Source organism: Aspergillus bombycis (assembly GCF_001792695.1).
Source record: "Aspergillus bombycis strain NRRL26010 chromosome Unknown contig00018, whole genome shotgun sequence".
Lineage (NCBI taxonomy): Eukaryota > Fungi > Ascomycota > Eurotiomycetes > Eurotiales > Aspergillaceae > Aspergillus > Aspergillus bombycis.
In genome coordinates, this window is record NW_019170020.1 from 184,583 (window position 1) to 200,131 (window position 15,549).

The 15,549-nt window shown below is 49.7% G+C and overlaps 8 protein-coding genes across 8 annotated transcripts; 4 read left to right on the forward strand and 4 right to left on the reverse strand.

Annotated features, from left to right (window-relative positions):
* Positions 1 to 501: 501 nt before the first annotated feature.
* Positions 502 to 1,562, reverse strand: ABOM_002865 (NAD(P)-dependent alcohol dehydrogenase; the record flags this gene model as incomplete). The annotated part of the gene is made up of 2 exons (XM_022529995.1): positions 502 to 1,276; positions 1,345 to 1,562. The coding sequence occupies 2 exons, from the start codon at positions 1,560 to 1,562 to the stop codon at positions 502 to 504; spliced, it is 993 nt and encodes a 330-aa protein (XP_022391851.1).
* Positions 1,563 to 2,088: 526 nt separating this feature from the next.
* Positions 2,089 to 2,655, forward strand: ABOM_002866 (ester cyclase; the record flags this gene model as incomplete). The annotated part of the gene is made up of 2 exons (XM_022529996.1): positions 2,089 to 2,271; positions 2,338 to 2,655. The coding sequence occupies 2 exons, from the start codon at positions 2,089 to 2,091 to the stop codon at positions 2,653 to 2,655; spliced, it is 501 nt and encodes a 166-aa protein (XP_022391850.1).
* A 481-nt stretch (positions 2,656 to 3,136) lies between these two features.
* On the reverse strand, positions 3,137 to 4,150 carry ABOM_002867 (uncharacterized protein; the record flags this gene model as incomplete). The annotated part of the gene is made up of 2 exons (XM_022529997.1): positions 3,137 to 3,570; positions 3,637 to 4,150. 2 exons carry the CDS (start codon positions 4,148 to 4,150, stop codon positions 3,137 to 3,139), a joined length of 948 nt encoding a protein of 315 aa, XP_022391849.1.
* Positions 4,151 to 5,408: 1,258 nt separating this feature from the next.
* ABOM_002868 (uncharacterized protein) lies at positions 5,409 to 6,599 on the reverse strand (the record flags this gene model as incomplete). The annotated part of the gene is made up of 2 exons (XM_022529998.1): positions 5,409 to 6,150; positions 6,208 to 6,599. The coding sequence occupies 2 exons, from the start codon at positions 6,597 to 6,599 to the stop codon at positions 5,409 to 5,411; spliced, it is 1,134 nt and encodes a 377-aa protein (XP_022391782.1).
* A 1,373-nt stretch (positions 6,600 to 7,972) lies between these two features.
* On the forward strand, positions 7,973 to 9,617 carry ABOM_002869 (uncharacterized protein; the record flags this gene model as incomplete). Its single annotated transcript, XM_022529999.1, has 2 exons — positions 7,973 to 8,077; positions 8,133 to 9,617. 2 exons carry the CDS (start codon positions 7,973 to 7,975, stop codon positions 9,615 to 9,617), a joined length of 1,590 nt encoding a protein of 529 aa, XP_022391846.1.
* A 1,062-nt stretch (positions 9,618 to 10,679) lies between these two features.
* Positions 10,680 to 11,878, forward strand: ABOM_002870 (alpha/beta hydrolase family esterase; the record flags this gene model as incomplete). Its single annotated transcript, XM_022530000.1, has 4 exons — positions 10,680 to 10,773; positions 10,835 to 11,047; positions 11,098 to 11,354; positions 11,426 to 11,878. 4 exons carry the CDS (start codon positions 10,680 to 10,682, stop codon positions 11,876 to 11,878), a joined length of 1,017 nt encoding a protein of 338 aa, XP_022391839.1.
* A 715-nt stretch (positions 11,879 to 12,593) lies between these two features.
* ABOM_002871 (carboxylic acid transport protein) lies at positions 12,594 to 14,364 on the reverse strand (the record flags this gene model as incomplete). Its single annotated transcript, XM_022530001.1, has 5 exons — positions 12,594 to 12,925; positions 12,979 to 13,327; positions 13,392 to 13,570; positions 13,624 to 13,754; positions 13,808 to 14,364. The coding sequence occupies 5 exons, from the start codon at positions 14,362 to 14,364 to the stop codon at positions 12,594 to 12,596; spliced, it is 1,548 nt and encodes a 515-aa protein (XP_022391840.1).
* A 168-nt stretch (positions 14,365 to 14,532) lies between these two features.
* ABOM_002872 (uncharacterized protein) lies at positions 14,533 to 14,862 on the forward strand (the record flags this gene model as incomplete). Its single annotated transcript, XM_022530002.1, has 1 exon — positions 14,533 to 14,862. The coding sequence occupies one exon, from the start codon at positions 14,533 to 14,535 to the stop codon at positions 14,860 to 14,862; it is 330 nt and encodes a 109-aa protein (XP_022391841.1).
* Between the last annotated feature and the right edge of the window lie 687 nt (positions 14,863 to 15,549).

The window sequence follows — 15,549 nt, forward strand, 5'->3', positions numbered from 1 at the left end:
AAAAAGTTGTTACTTGCTTTTGATTTTGTTCTCAGCTATAAGAATAATCTAAAAATACATAATATTATCGGCTCAGAATCGGAAAAGACGATGCTTTATTCTTGGATCATTTTTTTTTTAATAATTAGTTTACTACTTAACGAACTACTGTTTCTATCAAACTATTATTTGGATATACCCTGCCTTTGGTTCTAGCTTCGGAAGCCCTAGAACTAAACCGAATCAGATAAGGGTCCGGAACCATGACCGATAATACGAATTAGTAGCTTACTAGTAATAACCTTCTTGCCATGATTGGCTTTTTGAGCTTGTCGACATTGATTCCCTGCTACAAGACAGACCCTTTGGATGAAGGCTAATACAAGATAGTCGTTATACTAAACTCTTTGGCGGCATCCTATGCCTCGAGGGGGTGGCCCCCCGGGATCAAACATCTGTCCCTCGATACAATAGCGTCTCACCACCTAGTAGAACCAGTTCTATAGCTTCGCCGTCTGATATTTACGAGCCATGGACCAAAACACCTCTGTATCTCATTCTTCCTTCCCGAAGTGTCTCCATCGCCATCTCAATTCCGCTTTTGCTTAACGGGAATGTCATCATGATAGGCTGTATACAGTGACGGGCAGCGAAATCTAACATTTCGCGTTGGCTACCCCGCGTCGCAGGGAGACTTCCCTGAATGCGCAGAGCCTTCATAACCAATGGCAGATACGGGACCTTCATCTCATGCATATCAACCGTAAGAGCATAGATGGTGCCCCCGGGAGCCATGATCTGGAAAACAGCATCCCAGTTCGGCTGCTTCGACGACGTGACAAGCAGATGATCCAGAGGCTCCAGCACGGGAGGGGAATCCGAGAAAACATGGAACTCAGAGGCCCCGAGGGCGAACGCTTCAGCCCGTTTAGACTCTGTTCTGGACAACACCGCCACTTGACAGCCCATTTTGGCAGCGAACTGAATCGCAAGATGTCCTAGGCCACCGACCCCAATCACGCCCACGCGCTCGGTCGGCGCAACGCGGAATTTACGCAGTGGCGAGAACACGGCACTTCCGGCGCACATCAAGGGAGCGGCTTCGACGTTGGATATTTCATCGGGGATTTTAGACAGGAAGTCTTCCGGCCAGATAGCTGCCTCTGCAAAGGATCCTTGGTTGGTGTTGCTTTCGCCGTAGATCTGTCGTTCATTGCAGTATAGCTCCTCGCCGCGCAGACAGTACTTGCATTGGCGACAGCTGCCGTGTCCGTATCCCCAGCCTACACGGTCTCCTCTGTTTTCATAAAAGGTTAGTTACGCTCTCAGTAGAGAATAGAAGAGGAAAATTCGCTGCACGCCTACATCTTCAGCAAAGTCACTTTGCTGCCGATTGCTTTGACAACCCCAGCCCCTTCATGTCCGAGCACAATGTCGGCACATTTGTAGTGTTCGTCGGTTCCACAAAGACCGGAATGAGTGATCTGGACGAGTACTTCGTTCTCCTTCGGGTCAGGATGCTGAACGCGACATTCGACGACCTCCCCATTCGGTGAGCCTTTGAAAGCGGTAAATTCCGGCATGTTGAATTGAATCGACGAAATATCGCCCGAGCTAAGCAAGTCGATGAATGGTAGGGTGTATATGTAGGCGTGACTCTTCCAAGGATTTTCAGACTGCCCGTGAGAACATAGGCGTTGTGCAGTTATGTCAAATCATAGTTGGTTGTGAGATTGCTGCTGTGGACATTGTCCTGGAAGTAGCCAATCACAACATCATCGTTCCGCTGGAGCAGTCTTTCTGGCACCTTCAGCGGAACCCTATCGTGTCGACGACCACTCATCTTTGCTGCCAGTCGGCTCTTGCAGCTAGGTCTTTGCCTCATTTGCCAATTTTAAATCATCCTATGAGCACGTTCCATACCTTTTTCAGACGCCATTGGGTAGTTCAGTAGCAAAGCTTTGCGATGCCTGGAAGCCAGCTTAGGGCCCACGCATATCTATAAGAAGACCACCCAGTAGCCACCTAAACATGTATACTTCCAATCACTTTCACAACTGCCAGTGTTCAGTCGCACATCTTCACTCTACAAACATCCAATCAGCAGCCATGTCCACCCTCCAGGAGAAGAACAAGGCGGTAGTGCAAAGGTACTTCGAAGAGTACTGGGGCAAGGGCAACGCCTCCATTGTGGACGAGGTGTGTGCCGATAACTTTGTCATCGATTATCCCATGCATGGACCCCGGCGTGGTAAAGAAGCGGCGAAGAAAATGCTACTCGAATTCCGCGAGGTAAGTAACCTGGCCAATATCCTAAAGATGCAGACATAACAAGGCCTAATATTCCATGCTCGATAGGCGTTTCCGAATATTTCCTTCCACGCCTACAAGTTCCCGCTCATTGCAGAGGGCGACTATGTCGTTGGTCGCTGGATTGGGGGTGGCAAGCATACCGGTCGGGCATTCGATGACCTTGCAGTTGGCAAGCTCGACAAGGCAAATACTGGGAGAGAGGTTTATTTCTCAGGAACAACTATTTTCACATTAGAGAATGGCAAGATTGTGGATGAGATTGGTGAAGAGCAAGCTTTGACTGCTCTGCAGCAGCTGGGGCTGGTCTCTCCTTCTAATCCGGGAAAAGAGATCAAGTATGATGCGGATGGGAATCATGTCTGAGGGAATAAGACATCGCTGGGGCACGCAAGTTGTTACTATGACTTGCTCAGTGCCTTGGGATAATGTCTAGTTTATTAGTTTACTAGTTCCCTTACAGTCCGACTCAATGGGGAGTGTTTTTTTGTAAGACTTGTCGCTTTTTGCATCATTTCTGTAATACGTACGTAATGGCTTGTTGTGTAGCACTACCAAAGAACGGTCCAGGTGCAAATAAGACCAGGCTGTTGACGATCGGAGTACAGCAACTTCTAACCAAGCTCTGATACCGGCTCCTAATTGTCAAGGCTGGATATGTGATTACGACGAAGGGCTTGTCGAACAGGGCATGGTTGGACGTAGTGCTCTTGCGGTTGTTAAAAACACCCTAAGACTACGCCTATGCTATGTTGGCAAAGTAGCGTACACTATGATTGTGTGCCTTGGTATTCCTAGTTCACTATATCTGTGGCACTTTTATTCTCAATTTCTTGAACTGCCGGGTCTAGCATCCCGTAGACATCGTATACCAGTCCCATGGATCCCAGGTACCTGTATACTGATCCAAAATCATCGGCAAATACTGAACAGACCATTCTTTACTCCTGTCGGCAGTATACTGTGCCTTGCGGGCCTCCCAATATGCAGGTAGCCAGCCTGATTGCTCCCAATCGACAATCGCTAGAGTACGATATGGGGGAAGCGGAGTTACAATGATGTTGCTTCGGTGGAGATCGCCATGAGTGAACTTAATCGTACTGTTATCAGGTAAGTCATGGCGAAATGGTTCGACCGGGACCGAGTATGGATTCGACATTCGCCGTCGGGGGAGAAATGTGAACCATTCGTGAAAATCACGGACTGTAGCGAATGGTCCGGCTTCTGACAGGTAACTTATATGGAATGCTCTGTCGTAGAGAGGCTCGCGTACTACGTTGCCTGAGCACGGAAAGTTAGGTATAGGCTAGAAAGAATCAGGATATAGGGTTGGGAAAGGTGCTTTACCTATAAATGGATCGGATGAATCTTGTTCAAGTCGGCGTAAATTATCAAGGATTGTTCGAAGTTCCTGGCAGATCGAAACCCGATCACCGGGTTCCATTACATCCCACACCTTTTCCAGAGTTTGTCCCTCTGTATATTCCATGTAAATGAAGTTCTCGTCTCCATCCACACGCCAACCATATACCTCAGGGACTGGAACATCGTCTCGAAGAAATCGGCAGATAGCATACAGACACTGAGCCTCTGATATACTCACGCCGCTCCCCCATTTGACAAACAGTCTCATATTCTCGAATAGTACAGGCGGTGGCCTTACGAAAGGGGCGGTCGAGTAGACCTTTCTCTTGTCTGGACTGACTCCCAAAAGATACTGAGCTTCGGCTTGTGCACGAACCTCTTTTGGTGAAGGTAGCTGACTCCATTTTCTGAAAAAAGCTGAATCTTCGACGTCGAAATTGGGCGAATTAGGAATCATTGAGGGCATCAACTGGACGCGCCCAAGTTTGTTAACCATTTTGCGTGATTGAGAAAATGGATCAGCTGCAGCAGAATATCCGTATATAGTTTTTTATTAAGTCAAGAAGCGCATGGGTATGGCGGTTAGAACATCAACTCTCAGTGTAAGGCGTATAACCGATCCTATTGAGATTCAGGAACGAGAGCCCCAGCGGTAGAGCAGCAAGTTAAATGCGATTGGATTACGGTATTATGTCATCTCTTTGTTCTTTCGGATGATGGAACATTCTTCTGCATAAGCGGGTTGGTGTTGCTTTTCATACGAACCCTTGGACGACGGCTGTCCTTTTTCGACAGCTGTTCTACACTGGCGGGTTTTGTTTTGACGGTGTTCATACCTGCAACCCTATTATGGTATCGATGGAATCAATATCTTACATATACAATGCAGAATAGGGATCCCTTGTCTATAGTGTTGCGAAACAAACGTAATACCAGCTGACTAGACGGTTTATCATGCCTCGGCTAATGGTGCATTGGCCTTTTAGGACGTGGTGCCTATATGTCTTGACCTTTACTGGAAGCGTTGTATGTATATACAACTCTAGACGGAACGTGGCCGAGAAGCGCTATTGCTCGAGAAACCGGCCCAGGCCAACGACCACGTTGACACGTTTTGAAGTGGACTGTATTTTATCCACATAGTGCAGATGTTAGTATACAGCTCACAGGCACATGCGCCACAGTGTGAAGACAGAACATGAGGAACGACAGGTGCGCAAACGGAAATCCGGAGAGGAAAGTGTAGGAATGGAGGCCGAAAGCATTTAAAAACCTGACAAGTGGGAGTTTACTAAAAGGCTGAAGGTGTGTGATTTACTACTCGAACATGCTAGGCAGGGGCTTAAGGGACCAGCCTAATGTATATACCTTGTAGTATTACACCCATATATCGGCCATAAGAGCCTTCGGAGGCTCGTCCGTGCTCATCCAAAGGGGAGAATGTGACTTCCCTATTGGATATCAATCACTCTTAGAGAGATCTATTTTGTACATATTTCAGCCAGAAAGAGAGTGGATTGAAGTATTGGGCTTCACGCCAGTAAATGCTTTAATCACCTAAGAATTATTGCACTATCCATGCGGCATTGGCTAATGGAAGGTTTCCTCTCGATAGCGGTCTGGTTTTAGAATACCAAAATCGGATATCAGAGGGAACAAAGGGAAAACAGACGAAAGCCAAGATAAAACAAAGAAGTATAGAGCACAAAGGGCGGGGAGCGAAGCCAGTACATAAAGCAATTATACCAGCCTATTCACTTTCCCTGACGATGAAAAGGCTGGTTTTCTGGCCCAGAGGGAGGCGCAGGGCGTATAGGGAGACCTTGGGTCAACCGTGGCAGAGTATTATTTGATGCCACATGGGCGATAAAGCGATAGGCGCTGTCATCTGCCGGAAGCATTGTCCACAACTCTACAGGCATCGTGACAAGTACTAGACCTGAGCCCTGGAAGGCGGCCTCAATCTTGACATCTACATTCAAGACGCCAGCCGGGATGTTTGTCGTGAGCCACTTGGTCCATGATTTCAGATCCAGCTCCGAGATCTCATCACGAGTCTTCACACTGATAAGCACCCTGTTAGATCCAGGGGCCTTCAAGGCCTGTAGTCTCTGCACCTCTCTCGGTTCCAGTTTCTGGAGAGTGATACTTGGCGACCCTTTCTTCGGTACATGTATAGGGCAAGCACCTATCTGATTCTGGTATGCGTTTCGGAAAAGCCGAGCATAGATCCCGACAGCAGTCTCAGGTGCCCCTCTCAAGTCGTTGAGGGTGTCTATGAGGGCTTGGGTGAACGAAAAACGTAGGCTATCCGTTGCCGCTTGCTCCCATCCCGAAGCCGCAATGGTCTCCGGACCCGTTCCCATGGCCACTGAGGCAGCAGAGCAGCAGTCGAAGATGTAAAGAACGTCCCCTTCGATATTATCGACTGCTCCACTTATGCGTCTCCAGTCAATTCTAGGTCCTACAAGATCTCCCTTTGCATTGGCTCGCCCCCTATCAATATTATTAGCCAGGCAACGGTTAGCTGAGGCAGAGGGATGCTTCGCATACGCTAGAAACCATTGGAGATCCGTTGTACCGGCATATCCTGCATGTCCGGAATACAGCACTATTCTGAGTGTATGTTCGCCTCCCCTGGAGGTAGACCATGAAAGGAGCTTGTAATTCAAAGATGGATATGACCCAGTGACTGGAATCTGATAACTCTCAGTCCTGAAGTTGTAAACCCCCGCAAAGATATTCATGAGTTCGGATTCGAGGCGACCAACTTTCATCTCATCGTTCTGCCAATGAAGGGCCAATACGGATACATCGCGGTAATATCCATGGGTAGTCGGGGTCACAGCATCCAAGGCCTTCTTGAGGTCTGATGCAAAGTCCTGAAGCCGCTTTGGATGTTCGCTCCTTAGGTTATACGCATGTAAAGGCTTCAGGGAGGTCATGGTGGCGTAGGATATGACGGATAAGGTAGAAAGAGACGGTAATGCTGCTGTTTACCATGTAGGTGTTGTAACGAGGAGATTGGTACCAGCTTCTGCTGTGTACCACACAGGTGTCGTAATCACAGAATTAGCACCAGCTTTTGCTGTGTGCTACGAGGATATTCGATCAAAAGGTGAGAAGAAATACAAGACGCCAAGTGAGGTGTGGTTGACTGGTTCAAGATATTGCTTACAAGGATGTAGATAGCTAAATAAACGAGAGTAGGAGGAATGATGTGGGTCGGTATGAAAATATTCACTGAGCTATTCATTAACTTGTGTTAGCAAGGAAGAAAATATCAAATACATCACCATAGCACTGACAATACCCTAATTGTTGATCACAATGAGGTAATTTGTGTTATGAGTGAAAAGTTACCAGATATGGGTGCCTAGGTAGAGCTTCAGAATGCACCAAGGACTATTAATTAACTTGGACCTTTCCCTATCACTTGACAGGCTTCATAGTGAAAGCCTGGGCAAGCCATATATACCAGCCCTTTCTACCTTTCCTTTGCTTTTGGTGGGTTTTAGATCCTCCTTACAAGGAGGATATCCGCTTTTCTTTCCATTTCACGACATTGAGATCGATATAGTCATCCTAATTAGGGTTACTGTTTCACATCCTTGATATGTCGATCAACTAACAGTCGTGGGAAAGCTTCACCAACTGCCACACTCGTATCAGTATCGACGTGCGACCGCATAAAAGGGCGATTCATTTCTGCTTTGAGCTACCCTCCAGACTTTGTGTCATACCCGAAAATGTCTGGGTTGTCGTGACCCTGAACTCTTGGGCATATTACTGGGAGGTTTCTGTACCATACCTAGGCAGAACGACCAGATTGGTGCTGATCGCTGTGAATTAGAACTCATGTATATTTTAAGGAGACCTACAAATATCAGTTTAATTGGTATAGTACCGAGTACATTGCCCCAATAAATGCCAAATTAGGAGGTCTAGGTGCCAGGTACGGCTTGTGTACTTGATGTCCAAAAGTCCCGGGGGAGCTAGGCGCCGGCCTAGCGCATAGCTCCACGAGAACTACTACTATCAACTGGGACTACCATGAATATTGGGCCTTCCCATTCTCTTTCCTTGACCTTCCGATAGCTTTTGAAGTTTAGCTTGTTTTCGAGCCTACTTACCAAGAAGGTATTTATTTTTCTTCAGAATCTACGACACTCATACGTTGAAAGAACTAGGGTTATTGTTTTCCATGTGTCGATCACCTGACAGGCACGGAAAAACTCCGCCGTCTGCCACATCATCATCGTATCTGCCCGACATGCGCCCGGTTTAAAGGCCATGATTAAGATACCGGCCCACCAAGATGAAGCGGCTGATTTCTGCCAGGGAGGATCCTTCGAACAAGCGGCGGCAGATTCAACTAGAGAACAAGCCGCCTTCACCGGTGTCCATACCTTGTAGAACGCAGGTCTATTCATCCAGGCCCCTGGTGGTGGTATCCCTGACTAACGAAATGCGTAAAGGATATACCGGCCGCTGTTTCTCGATCGAATGCCATACGAGAGACAGACCAAGAAGACTCCATACATAATAGGATATTCAATTGGATCCCGCTGGCGGCGACCGATTTTGACCCCATGGAACGACCTCCATCAAAGCGTTCGCGCTCCGTTTCATCCGATCGCGACCGCGAATCTTCGGGCCCATCAGAGGGATCCCGAAGTAGGTCTTCATCGAGAGACGCGAGATCTTCAGCGTATAGAGACACCAATTACGCGACAATCTTAGAAACAAAGAATTGTTACATGCGGAATTCCGCTACTGGGCCAGCTCAAGAAGATATTGAGTTGTGCAAGCAACTGCTCCAGCAGGAAATCGAAGTTCCACAGGAAACAATGTTTCAAAGTGAACATTTCGATGCATTTCACGATGCTCTGCAGGATCGATCGGAAATGCGTCTTCTTATTGATCTGCATCCGATGCTCATGCCGTCCGCGGAAAATCAGTTCATCAGAGGCAGGCTGTCTCTGAAGAATGTCATTGATGGATATAATGACCCTTGGATAAAAGCCGAGCCCATCTATGGGCCGAAGCCACAACCGGACCACACCCGTGGCCTCCGATGGTCAACGTTCAATGAAAGTCAGCGGAAGAAGCTTGGGGTACAGCCAAATGAGAAGTCCCTATACACTGCTAGGGAGGAAATCTACTTCCCTTACCTAGTGGGAGAAGTTAAGTCCAACCAGCAGGCTCTCGACATTGCCGATAGACAAAATATGCATAGTGCCTGCGTTGCCCTTCGCGGTCTCGTTCATCTGTCCCGAATGGCTGGCTGCGTTGAGATATTGCACCGGCGAATTTTGGCATTCTCAATTTCACATGACGGGGATATAGTTCGCATTTATGGCCATTATCCTGAAATAGAAGACGACAAAGTATCATACTATCGCTGGCGGATTGGGAAATTTGATATCTGGACGGATGCCGACAAATGGACCTGTTATCGCTTTGTTTATAATTTAGATGACATATTTCTTCCGAGTCATATCGCACGTGTGATGGACATGTTGGAACGGATCCCTGAGCCACAAGATATCTCATCGCCTGTTGATCTTGACGCTACCACGGAGGTACAATCCGTTCCTGGCTCGGAAGAAGAAGAGTCTACCGCCCGTCGGAACATGGCAGTACGATCTCGGGGCCTACAACCAGAAATACGGGCTATGGTACAGAGTGTACAGAAGCAGGTGGAGCGGCTCGAGCGAGAAAGGCAGGAGCAAAAAGGGAGGGAAGAGAAATTACATGCACAGCTGGAGCAAGAACGGCGGGAGCGGCTCGAGCAAGAAGAGAAGCTACATGCGCAGTTTCAGAGGGAACGAGAGGAGCAGAAGCAACGAGAAGAGCGACTACGTGCGCAGTTCGAGCAGGAGCGACGGGAACAAAAAGAGACACAAGAAAGACTAATCACGCAGTTTGAACGCTTGGCTCAAACGCTGAGCCCAAAGTAAGTATGTGTCATCTTTCTCACATTCCATAGGGCGTCAAGAGCAGTCTTTCGGATTCCTCATCTGTTCTGATCTCGCTCAGGTTCAGGTATCACATCCTATACATTCTCTTGTTACTTCTAATCAACGTTCCTGATTTTGTCTCACCTACATCTTGCGTTCTTATTCGTTGTCAAGGCGTGATCCTTCCGACGCATTCGAGCTCATATAGTAATACGTATACTTCTGTCCTTGTCTTCATCCTCAGCCCGTTCACTATTCGCCCGTATGGGACAGTCTCGTGCAGGTCTATTATAGTTTCTAATCCTTTTCCCCCTATTTATTGCTTTATGCTGTCCAGTAGCTTGCCTAATTGTACGATTCACTTGTTCTATCCAACTGCTTCTCGAATTTCAGACTCGGCGTTGAGGCATGTACCAAGCAAAATGATGTGCTGGGTGCGTTGCCCAAAATGTGTCCGGAGTCAGGATATGGGGACTCGTGCATTTCTTCATGGTTGGGTGAACCAGACTGCTATATTCGAGACAAAAGCTTAATTAGCGGAGTTAGCGTAGCGCCCTTGCATTTATGGAGAAATATTTGCCTCGAGCCAAGCTATCTGATATCACTGGTAAAGTTGTAAAGCCCGCGCGCAAACTGGCTAGTACGTTGCACGGAACCCACAGGCGATCACAATAACCACTACACTCAGACAGGATACCACACAAGCTATGAATCAGGCTTAACCAGGTTCTTCAGCCTAAATCACCGGCTATACAACAAAAAAGACCACAGGGAATCCCCCGCTCTGAGGAAGATGTACCTGAAACACGATCGACCAATGAGCCGAAAGCAAGTATATCTTCGTCACGGAGGATGAGCCGAACGGCATTTTCCTTCCGCAATGCCGTCTGCCGAATTGGCATTGCAACAGGGGATTCTGCAACCGTAGTAATTTATCTACACCCCCTGTCAATGCGGGGATGGACTTGGGCGTCAAGATTGGAGGGGACAATTCCGTTCGTCCGGGAGCAAATGACCTGACTGTGAATGGAAGGTGGATTTACAAGGAAAAAAGGCCGTGTGATGCTTCGCCGTGATAGTGAGGGTGTCATGAGCACTAGCATGGGGTATTTAAAGACTGCCTCTCGCCATCAAGACTTGCGAGAGGAATATACTAGTAAGAGCAGCTTCAATAACATATCCCGATCACCGAGCTCAAAATTCGCTCACTGCTCCAGTGAACATGATCGTGTCATATCTCCTCACCTATCTCCTGTATGCCCTCACGTGCAGTGCCAGGGCTATACACAATGCGAAATCCCTAGTTCCCCGAGCAGGATCTCTCGAGAAAGTCACCGACTTCGGTGACAACCCGTCCAACGTTGGCATGTACATTTACGTACCCAACAACCTCGCTTCTAATCCCGCAATTATAGTCGCCATCCACTACTGTGCGTACTCGCCCACCCATACCCTACATACCACACTGACAGCACCCAAGGCACAGGAACCGCCCAAGCATACTACCAAGGCTCTCCCTACGCCCAACAAGCCGAAACCCACGGCTTCATCGTCATCTACCCGGAAAGCCCCTACGAGGGGACATGCTGGGACGTCAGCTCGCAAGCGACGCTGACGCACAACGGGGGCGGAAACAGCAACTCCATCGCCAACATGGTAACCTGGACGACGAAGCAGTATAACGCAGATGCCAGTAAGGTGTTCGTAACGGGCACTAGCTCAGGTGCCATGATGACGGTACGTTTGTCCCACAAGCAGCCTCTCCCCTCCCCATGAAGAATACACGAATACGAAACTGACCATACTAGAACGTCATGGCAGCAACATACCCCGACCTCTTCGCCGCAGGCATCGCCTACGCCGGCGTCCCAGCCGGCTGCTTCCTCTCCACCGCCGACCAGCCCGACGCCTGGAACTCCACCTGCGCGCAGGGCCAGTCCATCACCACCCCGGAGCACTGGGCGAGTATTGCCGAAGCAATGTACCCCGGGTATAGTGGCGCGCGACCCAAAATGCAGATCTACCACGGTAGTGTCGATGCCACGCTGTACCCCCAGAACTATGAGGAGACGTGTAAGCAATGGTCCGGCGTCTTCGGGTATAACTACGATGCTCCCGAATCGACAGCCTCGGATACGCCGGAGGCGAACTGGGTGACGACTACTTGGGGACCGAATCTTCAGGGCATTTTGGCCGGGGGCGTGGGACATAATATACAGATTCATGGGGATGAGGATATGAAGTGGTTTGGGTTTACGTGATGGGTTTGTTTTCATTATCGGGTGTCCTATGGGGGTGCTTTTGTGTGGGATGTGATTTGAGGGTTGGGATGGTGTTTTTCCTTCATTGAGATTGGTTTGCAAGGACTTTTTTTTTCTCTCTCTTCATATGAGGAGGGAGCTGTATATAGCATGGAATTCATTGCACATATACGAAGAACGAATTTGGGGCAATTCATTGATCAGCATTCTATCGGGGCTGACTCGACTGCTTCATTCGTTATCAACACTAAGAGACGGACATCATATCCACAATCACGCCCAGGACAGCTCCACGCCCTAATGCAACGTGTTCAATGTCAGGAAATACATCCCACGCCCATACACTTGGCATAGGGAGTACTCCGGATTTCCCCGCAGCATTTCTTGTCGATCAAAAATGGAGCTCGGAGGACTTCCCAGTACGGTAACCCGTCGCCTCTGCAATAGTCTCGAGGCCCGAGAGATACCGGCTAATGTACTATCTTTTATTCTAGGCGTTGATCGGTAGTTGTTCTATGCTTGGTAGCCGTGGGTACGTAGTTCAACCCATACTTTGCAAGGCGATGCCGTCTAGTGAGTCCGTAGAGCAAATGTTGTCGTAGAACAGGAAAAGTAAAGGTAAACTATTCATCTAAGCCATAGTGTTGCATTCATCCTCTAGTCATAGATAGGGTATCGCTCATTGCAGTGTGCGTCGTGATGTAACAGATCAAGTTTACATCTTCTCCACCTTCTCTACCTGCTCGACCTTCTCCGTAGTAGGCTTTTGTTCCACCACCTCAGCCTTCTCCACATCGAGGACCTTCTGCGATGCAGACTCCTCCACACCCGCGACCGCAGTCTCAAATCTGCGTCCACGCTTCTCCGGCCCAAACGCGGTCGTGACCATGATTCCAGTCGCGATAATGGCCGTGGCGACACCCATGGTTGGTCCATACGCGGGGGCCGGTTTACCGGTGGAGCCAATGATAAAGGTCTTTTCGGCGACGGCGTTGACGATCTGGGCGGAGGGGGACGAGATCATGTTGCCCACTTGGTAGGTGATTCCTGGGTCATGTTAGAGAATGTATGCAGTAGATGGGAGACGGTGGGGTATGTACCAGGGAACGAGGACCGGAAGGCCGGTGGGGAGAGCTCATTCAAATGAATTGGGATGACACCCCAGGCGCCCTGGACGAAAAATTGCATGAAGAATCCCGTGGCGCTCAACGCGCGTTCACCCTCTGGCAGGATCCAGGCCGGGATCAAAAAGCCCGAGATCAAAGCTGAAACGATAATGGCGCGTCGGCGGCCGAAGAACTGGGACAGGTATCCGATGATCGTACCCCCGACGCAGGCGCCGGTCTTCATGAGGATGGATGCGCGGGAGGCACCGGCATTTTCCATTCCCTTCTGTGTCAACATGAATGTGGTGTAGGAGTCTTGCGAGGTGTGGGAGTAGTAGTTGAACTAGCGCGGGTGGTCGGGTGTTAGTCTTGATGGCTGTTGCTGGTGGGGGTGGACGAGGACTTACCCAGGTCATGAGAATGATGGCATACACGCACATCTTCCACTCCTGCGCCAGCATCTCTCTGGTTTCTTTCCAGAAGGCCCCGGCGCTCATGGACTTCTTGCCGGCCTTCTTGGCCTCGAGGAACTGCTTCGACTCCGGGAAGAAGATGCGGATGATGCCCACCCCGATCGAGATGCCAGCTGAGCAGTTGTAAGCCTGGATGTACATTAGTTGGATTGGGTAGGGTACTGACCAGCAGCCCAGAATACTGTCTTCCAGCTTTCGGTGGCTCCACCAACTCCGAGGTTAGCACAGGCAGCGAGGACATAACCCAGGGAATACCCCTGTTGCAGAATGCCGGACATAAGCCCACGAGCATTGACACTAGGAGATGTTAGTCAGGTGGGACAAATTGCGAATTTGGCTGGGACACGTACGGGCAATGCTCCAGCGCCATGGCAATGGCGTTACCATAGACACCGCCCATGAACAGGCCAAATAGACTCCGTACAGCCAGGAATTGCTGGAACGTGTGACTGTAGATGGTCGCAATCTGTAGCACACCCAAGACAATCATGTTTAACACCATGGGCCATTTACGGCCGAACTTGTCACCCGCCAGACCGAAGAAAGCGGCACCAACGCTTCGCAGAAGAAGCGTCAGGGTAATTGCCGTGGAAATTTCGGTTTTTGTGCGGTGGTAATACTTGGCCAGCTTCACTTGCTGGATGGACAGTGCATGGAAGTCAAACGCATCTGCCGTCCAGGCTGTCAGGCCAACCAGGAAGAACACCCAGTCCCGGGCACTGAGCTGAGCAAACAGGCTGATCGGGTTCCTGATGGGATCGGGCTCTTGCCATTCGGTGCGAGTCTCCCCGTACTCATTGGTCACCACGACCCGTTGCTTCCACTTGAACAGATCGCCCCATGCTTGCTTCGCTGTGGCTAGAATTCCATCGGGGATGGGTTCCGCTGGCTCGTTCGTGGTACTCATGTTGCCAGGTACTCTTCGATGAAAGAAAAAGAGAAGGAAAAGGGAAACGAAAACGAAAAGAGCAATGGGCTGTTTTGAAAGCGGACGAAAATAATGCTCTATTTTAAGTCGCGCAACGACATCATGATTACCCTCCCCCCCCTCCCCCCCGGCACCTCTTTATACATGATGGCAGCGATTTCACTGCGGCCCATGGTGCCGTCGCTACTGGGAAGTAATGTGGCCAGCCCACCTGATGCATTGAGAACGATCCCCGCGAATCCCCAGGTTGCAGGCCAACATTCCCCGCGAAAAGCTTCCAATCTCATTGAGCCAAGATGGCGCCAAGCAGCTAAGGCTGAAGTGGTCGTCCAAGCGTGCCCAGCTGTGGCAGCCACACTAGCCAGAGTTGCCGTTCAGGGTGGTATCTCCTGTGAAATCGGCCCGCCCTTGATGCCCAGAGGCGCTAGCTATCCCAATCCCATCCTGGACGCGGGGGGCCGGAGTGAATTGGTGTGACGAGAATCGGAACCAATTGAACCATCGGAGGCACACAAAGGAGGCCAGCGAATTACTCGCGCGGGCGGGTCAGAAGGTCATGGACAGGACCCGTGGGCCTCGCGCCCACGAAAGAATGGCCCCTCGGACGCGAAAAATTGTATCAGCCAAGAGAATTAGTTTTGAGTCAATTTTAAACTTATTTCCCCATGCGCTTGTGGGGGTTTGTGTTTTTTTTCTCCTGGTGGATGTCCTACATGACCTCATTCGGATGTTTGTAAATGGGCTACGGTCAGCCACGTTAGTACCTCTCGCCTCTGAATCGGTTGAGTAATTGTTTGGGTGGACTGATCAGCGAGTGTCCACCTCCTTACATCTCAACCGAGCATTCTTCGAGACACATTGCGTTGAAGTGCAGGCATTTGCATCCTGTGTCAAAGTTCTGCCTCGGCGTCTCCATCGCGGAAGTCCTCCGACCACGGCATCTCAGACTTCAACTAGTTAATGGCTGTCAACACCCCGATAACTGCTTCGGGGGAATGGGTCGGCTTTCACCTCGCGTGTCTGGGCGAGCCTCAAGACTTTCCCCGCCGAAGATCCGGAGAGAAGCCCCTCGTGGCGCCGCTTGGCACTCGAGGCTTCGGAACAGAAGCAAGTCTTGGAAAACGTTGTCAAGAGCCAGCGGAAGGCTTGACCGTGCGAACCAAC